Source organism: Ictalurus furcatus, chromosome 23 (genome assembly GCF_023375685.1).
Source record: "Ictalurus furcatus strain D&B chromosome 23, Billie_1.0, whole genome shotgun sequence".
NCBI lineage: Eukaryota > Metazoa > Chordata > Actinopteri > Siluriformes > Ictaluridae > Ictalurus > Ictalurus furcatus.
Genome location: NC_071277.1, coordinates 12,179,824 through 12,196,179, shown reverse-complemented (window position 1 = coordinate 12,196,179; position 16,356 = coordinate 12,179,824). Strand labels below are relative to the sequence as shown.

At 37.6% G+C, this 16,356-nt stretch overlaps 1 protein-coding gene across 1 annotated transcript in view; it reads right to left on the bottom strand.

Moving 5' to 3' along the window:
• Window positions 1-12,515: 12,515 nt before the first annotated feature.
• The window catches only part of LOC128599400 (protein fantom-like), an 11,458-nt gene continuing 7,617 nt past the window's right edge, over window positions 12,516-16,356 (bottom strand). Inside the window, exon 7 of the mRNA XM_053610938.1 lies at window positions 12,516-12,568. Coding sequence (XP_053466913.1) covers window positions 12,516-12,568 — 53 coding nt within the window. The remainder of the gene's footprint in view (window positions 12,569-16,356) is intronic.

The window sequence follows — 16,356 nt, the reverse complement described above, 5'->3', positions numbered from 1 at the left end:
CCATGTCCTGTTCCTGCCTGAGGTTGACGATGCTGCCTCCTATGACCTGCTCAAGCCTGAGACCAACCTTACGGCCCTCCAAGTCCTGCTCCTGTCTGAGGCAGATGGCAAGGCCTCTCAAGACCAGCCCATGCTTGAGGTTGATGGCATGGCCTCCCAAGCCTGGTTCCCACTCAGTAACGTCAGTGAACCTGTCCCAGCCCTGCCACCTGACCTCGGCAAGCCTGTTCTCGCCCTGCCACCCAATACTGGCAAACCTGTTCCAGCCCTGCCACCTGACCATGGCAAGCCTGTCACAGCCTCATGTCTGCTCCCCGGCTCCTCTGGAACAGTCTACAATATGGACAATACTGACCTCTGTACCTTGAGTTTGGCCTGGACATTTTTCCCAGAGGGGCCAGACCACTGGGGGGAGTTTTTGTAGGTGCTACAAGAGTAGCGCCCTTGGGAGGGTTCTGTCAGTTTAGGCTACCAGCAGTGTGACAGTGCATGCTTCCAGGTTATGACTTTGTTTACACCGCCATGTGTGATTTTATTTTTGTGTCTGTCCTGTCTTTGCCCATGTACTATTATTGGTTGTTTGCCTGACATGTCATGTTCATTCTCATCTGTTCATAGTTTCCCCCTTGATTAGTTTGTGAATTTAATACTCTTGTGTGTCTTTGTTCCCTGCACAGTATTGTTAGTGTTTGCCGCTTAACTCTACAGAGACTTTTGTTTCCACATTTGCCACTATGATTCTTGATCTCATTCTTGATCTCATTTGGTCTCTTTTTATTATTTTGGTGCTATTATGCACGGTGGATATTGTACACAGAAGTGGACCTCTTCTGTGCCCCACAACGTTCCTCTGCCACTCATGGTGCACGTGTGTTGTGGAAACTAATGATGTCATGTACAGACTACTTTACTTCCTGAACAAGTGCAGACCCAGTAGTTGTGTTCACATTGATGGGAATCGCTGCACTGTTCCTGTGCAACCAAACTCAGACCACCGAATTTGGTACCACAGTGTGCTTCCCAGTCCGCATGACAGCTTTCACATTACCAATTTTTCATGCATTTTTCATACATCTAGATGTGTTAAACAACTTAGAACATGGCACCTTTTGTTTGAACCTACTCATTTTTCAAGTGATCAAAAAATATTGAAACATGTGACTGACAGGTGTTGCTTGTTGCCCAGGTGTGCCCTGTTAGATTGATAGTTTAAACAAACTATAAGCAGCACAGGTGGTCCACTGGGGACTATACTTGCCCCCTTTATTTTCACTTTGTACACCTCTGATTTCACATATGATTCTAAGATGTGTCAGCTACAAAAGTTGAGTGACACTGTTATTGTGGGGCATGTTAATGAGGGGATGAAGGAGGAGTACAGAAGCCTGGTGAACAGCTTTGTGGACTGGAGTCAGCGCAACCATCTCCAACTAAATGCCAGTAAGACAAAAGAGCTTATGGTGGATTTCGAGAAGTCCCCTCCAGCTCCTGTCACCATCCAGGATGAGAATATCGAGGAAAACCTACAAGTACCTGGGTGTCGATTTATGTGAAAGTTGGGATGGGAAGTGAACGTGTATATGCTGTAGATCACGGGCCAGAGCCAACTCTATTTCCTAAGAAGATTGGAGTCCTTTGGGGTGAAGGGCCGGCTGCTGAGAACTTTCTATGAGTTTGTGATGTTGAGTGTCGTCTTTTATTCTGCCGTGTTTATTTATTGGTTTATTTGATTAATTACACTGTATGTTATTTTATTAGTTGCAGCTGCAGTTAAAGGAGTCCTGAAAGTTGAAGGTGCACCCTCAGCACCAATACATCCAATGTCCTTGGTCATACCTGCACTGTAAAAAAAAAAAGTTGACTTAGCTTCAAATTACAAGGCAACTTGCTGCACAGCTTTTTTGAGTTTACTCAACTTTTAACCAAAGTTGTTCACTTAACTTAATTTATACTCTTTTGTTCAGCTGATGGAGTTTTATAGTTTAAAAATAAAATAGAAAATTTTAAAGTTTTTTGTAACTATAAAAACTCTATCAGCTGAACAAAAGAGTACAAATTTGGAGACATGTGACCTTACTCAGTAAATTGAGTTAAGGGAACTACTTTGGTTAAAAGTTGAGTAAACTCAAAAAAGCTGTGCAGCAAGTTGCCTTGAAAATTTAAGTTAAGTCAACTTTTCTTCTTACAGTGTGTTGTTTTCATTCAACTAGTGTTGTCTGTAGATGTTTTTTCTTGCTTAGCCTGCATCACTGTTTACTTCAATGTTGGGTTATCTTGATAAACCCCTCTTGTTGAGTTTCACGTTGAATATATGTTATTAGGTTACTTGTGTTTAGGAAAATGCTGTGGTTTCTTGTCTTTATATTTTCACAGTGTTTGCAGTCTGTTTTTTTTTTTTGCGATCATTAATTATGATATATATTCAGTTTGCTGTCATTTCATGTTGTCTTTTCATCAGTGTGACAATGTACACTATGCTTTCATCACATATCACATTTTATTGGACATTGGTATCGGGGCATCTCTAATAAGTATGATTATTTGACCCTAGTATTGGAATGATACTTGATACCAGGACCAGTATCAATGCATCCCTACTGCAAATCTACTAACAGGTCTGAATTTCATACTAGTTTTCTAGTCTTTTAATAATCTTTTATCTTAGTTAATGTAAGTCATAGTTTCCATTTGAGATGCAGCTTATGACAATAACCATGATGAACATGAAATGTTTTAAAGAGAAATTAAGCTTGTCAGTGTGTTTAACATTGCTGAGGAGGAAATCGCTAAACCTTTTAGAGATGTTTTGGCCCTCATGTGCCAGGTTATAGGCACAAAAAAAAAAAATCTAATGAATACAATTTTTAATCTTACAGATTGATATAAAATACACAGGCAAGAGTATGTGAACAATGGTACTTTCATTGATGCTGCTTCTGCACACTCATTCAAAGTCACATATAGAATAGGCAAGTGTAGACCAGTCAAAAAAGATTTTTGGGGAGTGTTGGAATCATGGTTGCATCTTGTCTCTACTTATGATAAAGACAAGAACAGAGCTCACTTACTGAACCTCAAGTAGGGTCATTTTCCTGTTATATTACACTTACCTTTAATTGGCCTGCCTGTTATTAGGGCCTGCAGTGGCACTGGTGTCTTGGCCAGATAAGTAGTAGGAGGCTGGCATTCACTGTCATCAATCATGTACACCCATAGGCTGCTCACCTTCAGGTATTCAATCAGATCTGCTGTAACAGCTAATGGGTAGGTGGTAGAATCTGAAAACACAGGGTCTGTACAGCTTGGTACTTTAGGAGTGTAACGTAGGGGTAGATCATACAGGCGATGAATTAAATAGGCATCAGTATGAAGTCCTTGCCAGCATACTCCCACACAGCGTTCCAGTACCACCACCAACTCATTGCATAACCCTCCGCCATACTCAAATAATTCCTGCATCAGTAATGGAAGAACCACAGGTTGAAAAGAAATTAATTTGATTACTTTGTTCATTACCTACTACTGCTACCATAGGGCTGATAAAGTATTATGTGGCAAGTTTGTCCCAAAGACAATTATCCTGATTTCCATTAAAAAAAAAAAAAAAAAAAAAAAAAGCAGAATCACTTTATACTACCTCATAATTCAGTTATAACTAATTATGTTGGCTTGACAGAGCCAATATGCTGCTCTTCATAACCTTCCTCTTCTTCTTCTTATTCTATCTGAACATTTGTACAATTTTCACAGGTGTCAATTTTTGACATTCGGCACAGACATAAATCCCATATGGGACTAGGGTGCTTGTGATTTTGGGAAAGTTTGGAATTGTATTTCGTATGTAGCAATCCTCCAAATTGCATTTTCCCCTATATAAATACATGGGGAATGAGTCCAGCCCTTCACATGATTTAAGGCCTTGTTAATACAGATATACTGAAGATAATTAAACCTGCTTTGGTCTACCTGGTACATCACTTTAGTCAGTCCCTGGAGTATGGCAGTAACCAGTTAGCAACTCCCTAGCAACCACCTGGAATATAAAAGCAACCACCCAGCAACACCCTAGCAACCAACTTGAATACTCTACTGTTAATGGGAATAATGCTATGGAGTTTAGGTCTCATTTATCCTCAACATAAACAGATGTCACTGGCTAAGTGACCGTTAGTAAGTATAGAGTGAGATTGCATGCAAAGATAAGAGAAAGACCAAAGAGAGAAGAATAGAGTTTTCAGGCAGTGTGTGCTATTCCCTTTGTTTGAAAGAATGCTGGTTTTAATGAGCAGATTGCAACTTCAAATTACTCAACAAAGTAAATCTTAGAAAGAAAAAACAGTGGAATACCAGCTAGTAACATCCTAGCAACCAAGTGGAATATGATAATCACCTAGAATACCATAGCATCTACCTAGAGATACCCTAGCAAGCAGCTGGGATAGCATTATAAGCTCCTAGCAACATGCTAGCAAGTACATGGAATATAATATTAACCAACTAGCAACACCTTAGCCATTGGAATTGCATATAAAGTGGGGGAAATAACAATTGAATGTGTCAACATTTTTTTCAGTAAATATATTTCCAATGAGGCTATTCACATAAAATTTTCACCAGACATCAGTATTAACTCAAGAATCCAGAAATATAAAGAATTCACAACATTAAAGTCCATAAATAAAGTTATGTGTAATAAAGTGGAATGACACAGGAAAAAGTATTGAACATACTAAGAAAAATCAGTTCTCCAAGACAAGGTAAGTCAAGGACCTAACTGAAATCCATAAGTAATTATACCTCCTATCTGTGCAAATTAATATCAGCTGGGTTAGTAAATTGATGGTCTATAAAAAGGCTTTTCATTTCCAAGGTGTCACACAAGAAACATCTCATGATGGGTAAAAGCAAAGAGCTCTCCCAAGACCTTTGCAACCTTATTGTTGCAAATATATTGATGGAATCGGATACAGACGTATTTCAAAACATCTGAAAATGGCCTCCAGTAAGCGCCATTGGAGCCATTATCCGCAAGTGGAAGCAACATTACTCCATCATCAACCAGACATGCACAGGAGCTCCTTGCAAGATTTCTGACCGGGCAGTCAAAAGAATAGTCAGAAGAGTAGCCGAAGAGCCAAGGACCACTCAGAAAGACTCCAGAAACACTTGGAGGCAGTAAGTACCATCGTCACAGAGAAAACAATAGACAATGCACTTCACTGCTCACGGTCACCCCGCAAGACTCCATTACTAAAGAAAAGGAATGTTGAATCTCGTATAAAGTTTGCAACAACTCATTTGGACAAGCCTATGAAGTACTGGGAAAGTGTAGTCTGGTCAGACAAGAGCAAAATTGGACTTTTTGGCTGTCATACTACATACCATATTTGGAGAAGAAATGGCACTGCACATCTCCCTAAAAACACTAAGGATGATGAAAATGAGACATGGGTGGACCTTCGTGCATGACAACAATCCAAAGCATACAGCAAAGGAAACTCTCAACTGGTTTCAGAGAAGAAAAAAAAAATCAAGGTGTTAGAATGGCCCAGTCAATCACCTGAATTGAATCCAATTGAACAAGGTTTAAAGACAATATGTTTAGAATAATGGGCCAAAATCACAGTTCAATACTGTGGCCGATTATTTTCTGCATACAGGTGGTGCCTTGAAGCTGTCATTACAAACAAAGGCTTCTCCACTAAGTATTAAATAAATTTCAGTTAGCATGTTCAATATTTTTTTTCCTTTGTCATTCCACTTTATTACACATAGCTTCATTTATTAACTTTAATGTTTGGATTTCTTTATATGTGTGGATTTCTTAAGTTAATAGCAAAATCTGGTGAAAATTTCATGTGAATAGCCTCGTTGGACATATTTACTGAATATTTACTATTTACTGAAAAAAATGTTGACGCATACAATACTTATTTCCTCCTCTGTAAACCACCTGGCAATACCATAGCAACTACCTGGAATATAATTGCAACCATCGAGCAACACCTTAGCAACCAACTCGGATAACATAGCAACCACCCAGCAATACCCAGGCAACAATACAGCAACCAGCTAGCAATACCCTAAGACCAATGGAATACCATTGCAATCACTTACCAACAACACCCTAGCAACACCCTAGAAACCACCCGCAATATTTTTTGGACTGTCAAGCCAACATCAAAGTTCGTTCACAAACTTTAGCCTTCTAGTATTAAAATTGTGATTCATAAACCATTTTTAAATTTTTGCATTAAAGCATATAGCAGCGGTTCTTAACCTTTTTGAGAGTGTGACCTACTTTTAAGAATGACGATGTTTAAAAAAGCTGTGCAGCAAGAAGCCCCCCCCCCCCCCCCGCCAACCACCACCAGTTTCGGACTACTCACTTAATTGGATGGTTGAGCTTGGTTAGAGTATGCAAAGAAATCCAGTCATTGCTGAGGAAAAAGCCACAAACTAAAACCAACCTCTCAGAGATAGGCCAATGTGAATGGGAGAATTTTTTTTCTATGCCAGGTCACTCAGTTCTCTGTATTCAGCATGCATGGATATCCAAAAATTCACCAGTGTCGTGTCTGTGTACAATCGTTTAAAATAAAAGTTTTCCTGCAACCACCCTGCAACTGCTTTGGTTAGAACCGCTAAGGTTAAGAACTGCTGATTTATAGTATGTGTCACATATAGATCATGTGAGATAGTATTTACTTCAGGCTGTATATGACTCCAGTATAAAGCTCTGTCTATGGGCAATTGGTCAGTCATGTTGTCCAACATTTTTTCTGTCATTCTGTGTGTCATATATGTGTGAATATCTTTTGGCTCCACTTCAGAGAATAAACAGACCCAGAATTCCAGGACCCCTATTATGTCCCCCTTGGATCCTATGTAGTTAAAAAAAAAAAAAAGAAAGAAAGAAAAAAAAAGACAGTGTTATTGATAGAGAAAGATCAAATCAAGTTAGGGTGCAGAGCTAGCTCATCAAATCAATAAACATTGATAAATGAGCATCTCTTGGCACTCTTGTTTAATTTCACACTGAAAATATGAGTGTAGGGGAAATTGTTCTGTATATACAGGAAGCACTGGAAATGCAAGGCACACTGCCTGGCCAAAAAAAGGGTTGGATTTTTGGATTTAAACAAGCAAATACTTAAGAGCCTATTATTGGATCATTACTGCAGTAAGTGATGTTTCAACTGGCAACAATTCTTTAACCCTAACTGATGCAATGTGTAGCTTCTCATTTCTTAAACAACCATGTTGAAAGACATATCACATGGTCATGGAAAAGATGTTACTGTGTTTCAGAAGGTGCAAATTATTGGCCTGCATCAAGCAAAGAAAACATCTAAGGAGATTGCTGAAATCCCTGGAATTGCGTTAAGAACTGTCCAACGTATTATTAAAACCTGGAAGGAGAGTGGTGAACTGTCAACTTTGAGAAAGAAATGTGGTCTGAAAAATGAATGTTCAAAATCTTGAATGATCGTGATTGGAGATCTTTAAAAAGCACATTTAAAAGTCACATAATAAAATGACAATAGAACTCATGGCTCTATTTATTAGTGAAAGTAAGAGCATTTCCACATGCACAGTGTGACGAGAACTTACAGGACTGTTATACAATTTGCTAGGGAGCATAAAGATTGGACCGTGGAGCAATGGAAAAAGGTCAAGTGGTCTGATGATTCCAGATTTACCCTATACCAAAGCAATGGGTACATCAGGGTAAGAAGGGAAACACATCATGCATAGTGCCTACTGTACAAGCCTCTGGAAGAAGTGTTATGATCTGGGGTTGCTTCAGTTGGACAGATCTAGGCTCTGCAACATTGTGCAGCAGTACAATAAGTCAGCTGAGTACCTGAATGTACTGAATGACCTTGGGCAAAAATTAATGCAACTGTGGATGGAAATAAATGTTGTCACATTGCACTAGGTTGTCGAAACAATGCCATGATGAATGTGCACTGTTATCAAAGCTAAAGGTGGTGCAATGAAATTTTAGTGTGTGTCACTTTTTGGGGGGGCCAGGCAGTGTACATACAAGCAATATAGCAGGTGCTTTACTATACATTTAAATTGTCTCATAAAATGGCCAGGCTTATTAAATCTTTATAGTTTGGATTCTTGCAATATCAAAGTAATAACCACAACAAGACAAGCATTTATTGAAATAAATAGAAAAGAACAAACACCAATTAACCATTAACTATCAACCTGATTCTAAAGAGAGACTGACAAGAAGGAGTTGTATGTGTGAGTGAAAGAGAGGAAATGAAAGTGTGCATCTGTGCGAGGGAAAGAAAGAAAGTAGACTCTAGTCTAGAGCTCGCTTGTCTGTGTGCATTTGCACTGAGCTTATAAAACTGAATAACCACGAACCATGTGAAATACATGGTTGTATGTAGTATGCAAAACAATAGGGAACAGAAACATGGCAGGGAATTAAAATTTTGCACATGGTGGATGGCCAGCGATAGAAACTATGGGTATGTCTCAACCAGCGCCCTAGTTCAGCAGTCAGGGCACTGATCAGGCAGTCAGCCATATTAAGGGCTGTCTCAATTGCAAAGTCCTTCCAGTGCACTGGAACATTCGCACCCTAAAAAAATCCCATAATGTAAAGCAAAACCAGAGAGCATCAATGCTCACTATGTTCACTTACTGGAAATGACATCATGTTGTCTGAAGCTTCTCAGCTCGAAAAAATATGGGGGACAAACTCTCATCCATCTTCCAGCTACAAATGTAAGTAGCTTGTTACGGTCGTTGTAGCTCTCAAATGATTACTTAGGTTAGCAATTTTTAACTTTATTTGACGTTCTATATATGTTTTGTTTGAGTCTAACAACTTTTAAGTGTTTGAGGTTTTTTTTTTAATCCACTAGCTTGCATATGATCCTGCTTGACACATTATGACAGATATATGTGTGATTAAGCTAAAAAATATATATATTTGTTATATATATGGGACAGATCAAATCAAGCGCTTCCTACACTTACAGCCAATCACCTTAGAGCGGCGCAGGGAAGACATCATTTTGTAGTGCCAAAACCCCGAAATGGAGTTAGCATTTTAACCCTCGAGCTGCCAGCTTTGCTTCGAGCTCCAGCGTTTTGCGCAAGAGGAAATCATGAAATTAACACCGAACTAAATGGTACTACAGAGGTTGTCGGGGACATTAAACCTCATCATGCCGAACAGGAAAAAACTTTGCAGATAAACTCAGGGCTCTACAGTGCGACCATTTCACTCACGTTTGCAACTGAAAAGTACTTTGTGCAACTGTGAATAAATATTTATTCGCACTGGTGCGAGTGACCTGTTCGGAGTACAATCGGAATAAAAACTACAGGAAGTCCAAAATGCATCTACACCGAGCAACAGTTACTTTCACGCTGCTTTTCATCTCCTCAGTCAACCGAACAAGTGTGTAAATACTGCAGAGAAACCATTATGATGACAAGAGTAACACTGTACATCATCTGCTTCTCTCAACTTCCCAATCTCACAAACCACCATCTTTTATTGATCCCACAAAATGACCTGAACTTTCACCTGCTTGTGTAGATGCAGCGGGCAGAGTAAATTAATAATAATGCTAACGCTACAAGGTGGGTTTAATTCAAACTTCTTCATGATTGTGAATAATTATTTAATAATCTAGATTAGCAACTGTTCAGAAGGAGTACGCTGCTGCTCTCCTTCACACTCTTCACTAACTCAAATACATAGCGAATTCACTTCATTTAAACTTCAGGTTGCCAGATATCAACAGAAAAGTCAACTCCAGTTTCCATGTTTTGATTTAATCCCCCAATAAAACAATATTATCAGCAGACATGGCAACACTGTACTGGGGAACCGATCTAAAAGGAACAACTGATAAACAAAAAAACAGAAAACTAACAAAATGTAAAGACAGAAAATGTGCTTAGTTAAATAAATAAATCATTTAATATAAAAAATAGATATATAATAACTTCATAAAATATAAATAAAATGAGAAATGAAATAATGTTTAATTACTATGGGTTGCATTTAATATCAATTTGGCATTAAGCTTAGTAAGCTATCTCCTTAGAAGGCTGTTAGGTTTTTCCGAATATGGATCATGCTTGTGTTAGTCTACTTTTAATTAGGACTCTCTATTGTTTTTAAGATATTTAAAAATAAATATTTTATGCTTGTTTATTTATCAATTAACCAACAGTATTTCTCATTGATATTATTTTAATTCAATTAACAGTGTCCATGAGCAGAGAGCTTACATTTAACTGTTTATGATAGACCTCCTGATTAAAGTTTAAACAAAAAAAGATTGGTATCTGGATCGGTTTCAGTCGTAAAAATCCTGATCGGAGCATCAGTAATGAACACTATTAAACTAAAGCGCTTCCCATCTGACGGGTAAATGAACTCACCCAATCACATCCTATATGAGATTATTCAGATATATACACAATATACACAGAGCGGTTTGAGAACTGACTCCAGCCCAGAACCATGACAGTGGAAAATGTCTAACAGTGTAGCTATAAATATATTTAAGAGGAGCAGACTTCAAACACTGAACATTGATATTTATTGTATTTGTTTACAAGGTGGAACAGGTTAACGGTGGTTTTTTTTTTTACCTACATTCTAAAATTAACTGAAAATATTACATTTAGTTTATCAGAAGTTAAATTAATTTGTCATGGCTCACACTATGTTCCTAAATTCTGTCATAATTATCCAGCTCAGGTTTTCTCATGCCTACTTGTGTGTTATATTGTGGCACATTAATGTTACCATCTCTAAAAAATAAATAAAATGAAAAAACCTCAACTTCAACTGTGCTCCTAAATTTTTTGTAATTAGGAGCTCCTAAAAGATGTTTTCATTTGGTTGCATATTGTTATATTTGATGCATATTTTCATTTGGTTGATGGCATTTTTATTTTTACTTATCCTATATTTTGGGTACAATTTTATTTATATTTTACTTCTACGAGATGATGCACTTCCAGGATCAGTCTAATTTGATGCAAAGATTTGTACATTAGCAGGAATGTAGCAAAACATGGAAGTGAAACCAGCGGTCTGTTTATTTAAATGTGAAAGTGCAATAAAAATATGTTGTCCTAAAATCAATTAATAATCGTGATAAATAATCGAGATCTCAATATTGATCAAAATAATGATTTTGGCCATAATCATGAAGCCCTACCCTGAGGCTATGCAACAAAATTTGTGCCACCGCCATCTACTGGTCAAAAGTAACAACAACATGCCAAAAACTGCTTACATCAGCCATTTTTGCTACTTTTCCTCCAAATTTTGTCTAATCCTTAATAAATTTGCCTCATTTCATTTTGAGACCTGTCTGAATAAAAGTTATCAAAGGAATATTGATATTCAAATGCAAAAAACAGGATTTGATGGTATATTGGAGCAACGTATAATCTTAAAACTTCAGGACAATACCCTGAATGTACCAAAGACATTTTGTGACTGTGCCAACTTGTGGTGGAGAACTGTAACAACTTTTTGTTACAGCCATTTCTTCCTTATATCATTTCACTGCTAAATTCACAGTTCTTTTTTTCCTTAAATTCCCCGAGGTATGCTGAAGTGAACACACAACAAGATCTGAAATTCAAGTGTACTTAATGTCGACCATCTTGGATTTTGTCAAAATCTTTTTTTTTTTTGCTACCCCTCCTACAAATTATATCCAATAAATATACTAAAAATTCACCAAATTTGGCGTACATCATATGCAGGCCAACCTGGACATAAGTTATCAAAAGAATGTTGATATTCCAAATGTTCTACCCATAATCTGCCAACAAATCTGACAGCAAAGCCGAAAAAAAGGAAGCAAAACTGTACCACAGCAACAACCTTGCACACTGACACAAATCTTAGTAGGTATCTTCAGGACCATGCCCTGAGGCTATGCAACCAATTTTGTGACAGCACCAGTTACTGGTCAAAAGGTACAACAACAAAAAAATGTTACAGCCAAACTCCAGTCAAGAATAACATGAGAGTCAGGATATAGCTTTCTATTTCCATTTTAATAGAGACTCTTGTAAGACATGTAGACATGAACAAAGGAGTGAAAACTGAAAAATAAGCACAAACCAATGCACTAGCATGAGATAGATGCTTGTTTAAATATCAACAACAAAACAGAGCTCAAATTTCAATGGAATATAACATTTTAGTAATCAATTAGTTTATTATTTGTGCATAGAGACTTTACTGTTTTAAATCAACATGAATTCATCACAAATCATTATTAAAAAGACTGCAACACATAAATCACTTACAGGCAGCTCTTTTGAAGGGGAAGATCAAGAGATGACAGAGGATTTATGACATCTGGAATGACTTTCACCGCGTGCTTCAACTCCCTAAACATAAATCTACTTCCTGATTTACAAAGCTGCAATACCATACACAACCACTACATGTTCTGATTACACTCAACAAGAATGAGTGCCATTTCTAGGCATTTCTAAGCGGTCACCTTGGTGGTGTCATTTAGCACCCCAATGCCCTCGCCCCCGCCTGATTCACCGACCCACAAGAAAGAGAGTACCGGGGCGTATCCTGGTCTGGGCACTCTGGGCTGTAATCCTGAAGATTTTTTCATTTGCCCTCAATAATTGGGAGTGGTTGGAGCAGTTTGTCACTATGTAACTGAACGTCAGTAAAATAAAATGGCAGTCTTTTGTGCCTTCTGTGAACAGAGTGTAGTATTCATCTTCAGTGAATGGAGGCAAGCCCAATCAGGCAGGGTTTACAGGAAAATACGTGGAAATACTCATGTCTTATTGACTGGCAGGTCTCAATTCTGCCAAACACTAGCTCATACAGTCAGTTAGTGTGAGGGGAAAATGGACATATGCCGATTTGTTTATTTATTTGCCAGTAAGGGGTTGAAACTGAAACACTAACATCCTCTCATGCTGAGCAGAAAAACAAGGTGTGTAAATGTCTACAGTCATGTGAAAAAATAAGTACACCCCATGGAAATTGTTGGCTTTTTTGACATATTTGGATAAGCAAACATTTGATCATCTTTGAAACAGTGTCTATTAATAAAGTTGACATACTTGAACAAAACTACAAGGAAAATAACTTTTTCATTCATTTATTCAACAGAAATATCAATAGATGTGATATTGTTCTGTGGAAAAAGTAAGTACACCCTTGGCCTCAGAAGCTAGTATTGCCCCCCTTTAACAGAAATAAGTTCTTGTAGGCATTTTGAGGGCTTTTTTGTGTGTACTGTTTGTTTCACATCCACTCACAACATTTCAATGTCATTCAAATCTGGGCTTTGACTAAGCCAGTCCATAACCCTCCATTTCTTTTTCTTTTTTTAACCATTCCTTGGTGGATTTGCTAGTGATTTGCTAGGCCCAGTCTTTGCCTATATGCTCATTTCCAAACTCTAGTCTTGCTTTAATGTACTTTTTAGACAACAAAGGCTTTTTCCTGGCACACCTCTCATGCAGGTCAAATTTGTGCAATCTCTTTCTGATTGTAGAAGTATTCACTTTGAAACCAACAGTTGCAAGACTTACTAGAAGATCCTGTGATGAAATTTTGGGGTTCTTGGACACTTCCTTTTGCATCAGACAGTCTGCTCTTGGGCTGAATTTGCTGGGACGGCCAGTCCTGTACAATTTGGCAGTTGTTTGAAATCTGCGCCACTTGTAGATGATTTTCCTTACAATGGAATGATATATTTCAAATTTGGAGACCTTTTTAAATCACTTGCCAGACTCCTAGTCATCCACAACCTTTTTTCTGAAGGCCTTATAGAACTCTTTAGATCTTGGCATGATGACACAGCACACCTCAATAACAAAGGGAATACCAGACACTAGATATGAAAGGTTTAAATAAGACAGGTTCCACCTGTGCTCCCTAACCAGATTTTGTTCACTGGCACCCAATCTTGAACACTTGATTCTAATTTTAAGGATTTGAAGGTTTGATAAATGTAGGGGTGTACTTACTTATTCATGTGACCAATCTTTTTTTTTTGTTGTTCATCGAAATTGTGAAAATTACTACAAAATGTCAATTTTATGTGTCATTTGATAGTGTATCACCTTTATTAATTTGCACTGTTTCGAAGAGGATCAAATGGTTCTTGTCCAAATATGTCAAAACAAACAACACTTTCAATGGGGTGTACTTGTTCTTTCACATGACTGTATATGAGTTCCAAGTTATGTGAACATGATATGAGCAGAGCATAAGGACAGCTTACATACTTTGCATGGTACTGTAGCAGCTAAACCCATACAATGACAGCTCAGTTGTACCTCTCCTGGGCTAGCAACACCAAACTAGCCTAGTCTCATGTTAGATAGGACAAAAAGGTTTATATTTTATTGGTCTGGTAGTCCTGTCTACAGTGATAACAGGTAAATGTTATGATAAATCCAACTCTGTCTGATCATGTCATACATTGACAGATAAGTTACCACAGCTTCCATAAAACAAAACATTGGGCTACTATCTGAGGTGAGAGCGCTGAGATGGAGAATTGACCATTATTTTTCTCATGTTTTACTACCTGTACCATTGAGGTGGGAATTGTGGTTTATATCAAGTACAGTACTGTGCAAAAGTTTTAGGCACCCCATTTTTTTTTTAGTACAAACATTAGTTTTCTAGCATAAAATGAAAAGTTACAGAAAAATGTTTGTATGTCGTCATTAACAAAAGCAGCATATTATGTAAGAGACCACTTTGAAGGCTGCTGGGTTTTGCTGAAAAAAATAAGAAACAAGAGCGACAGTCAAAGTCTCCAGAAGAACTGTGGCTGGTTCTGCAAGATGCTCAATAAAACTTAAAAGCTAATTTCCTTATAAAACTGCACAAATAGTACCAGAGACTAATTTTTTAAATACTGACTTTGTTTCATTTACTACTGTTTATCGCTCTTTGCTGTATTTATTTTAAATCGCACCTATTATGGTTTTGAAATGTGCCTAATTTTGTTTTAAAGGTCTCATACAGTAGATTTACATGCATCCAAGGTCAAAAACATTTTAATGAGGTCATAATTTAAATTGCAGCATTACATTTTTTTTCCCCCCAGTATCACAAACAACTCGTTCAAGGATCTGTTCTAAAGGATTAATTCTAACTCCTCCTTTCAGAGAGCATACTCTGCACTGATTGGTCAGATGTCCCAGTCTGTTGTGATTGGTCTACCACTGTCAGCGTGTGTCGAAAAGGAAACACCTACTACCATAACGAGTTTCAGCTTGATCTGTTGGTGAGAAGCCAGTGAAGACCAGAGGCGGGGTTTTGTGTTACAGACTTATGTAGGTTAGTACAGGAAGTAAGTGTGAATTACTAATCACTTGTTTCAGCTGTTCAGAATTGGTTCCTTCTTTTGGGAGTCAATAACCCCATTTGTCGTGTGCTTTGATTTTTGAAACTTTGCCGACATTTTTACATTCACAAACAGCTATATAACACACTACATGAAAGGTAATATTTGAAAAACTATAATAAGTGCACTTTAATGTAGAAACATGTAATGTCATTATTATGAAGGCATCTTTGCCTTACAGCAGTTCTTTGCATGTGCCTAAAACTTTTGCACAGTACTGTAGGTCCATGAGCAAGGTTTTTACAAAAAGATTATGAAAGTTTAATCAGGCACTTTGAGTAGTTAGCCATTTTCAACTCACATTCGTGAAATTGCCATTTTATTATGGGTTTTGAGGATTTTCCATCATGTAGGCCTAGTAATAATGGAAATAGGTATCTGATATGATGCTGGTTTGAGACATTCAAGTGGCTGGATAATTCATGTGCAAATTATATGGTTAATCAAATCGTCATTCTCCAGTTTTCACATTTTTTAAGCAATTAGCCCTCACATGCAAGAAAAACTGCATGAAAACAGTCTTTTTAGAAGTACGTTTTTAAAAGTATTTTGATAGAGAAGAATATGGGCTGAGCCCCAGATGACTAACAGTCCAGCTAATGCTCCTGGAGAGTACAACATCTTTTATTATTATTATTATTATTATTATTATTATTATTATTATTGTTAATTAGTTTAGTTTTATTTTCAATCTTTAATCAGGTAACGCTTTATGAATGCATGTGTTCATTTGGTATCCCTGGACCCTGGTAATATTGGGTGCTGCTGTAGGGCACCAAAATGGCCAGAAACGGCCCTGCTTGCACAAAGTGGGGGGAACCGGCCCAGACTGATGATAAAAACATAAATACCTTAGATGTTTTTAAATTGCAAGAAGAAAACTATTTTTAGTTCAGACAATGCTACAGGTCACAGCAGTAGTGGAAGCTGTAGC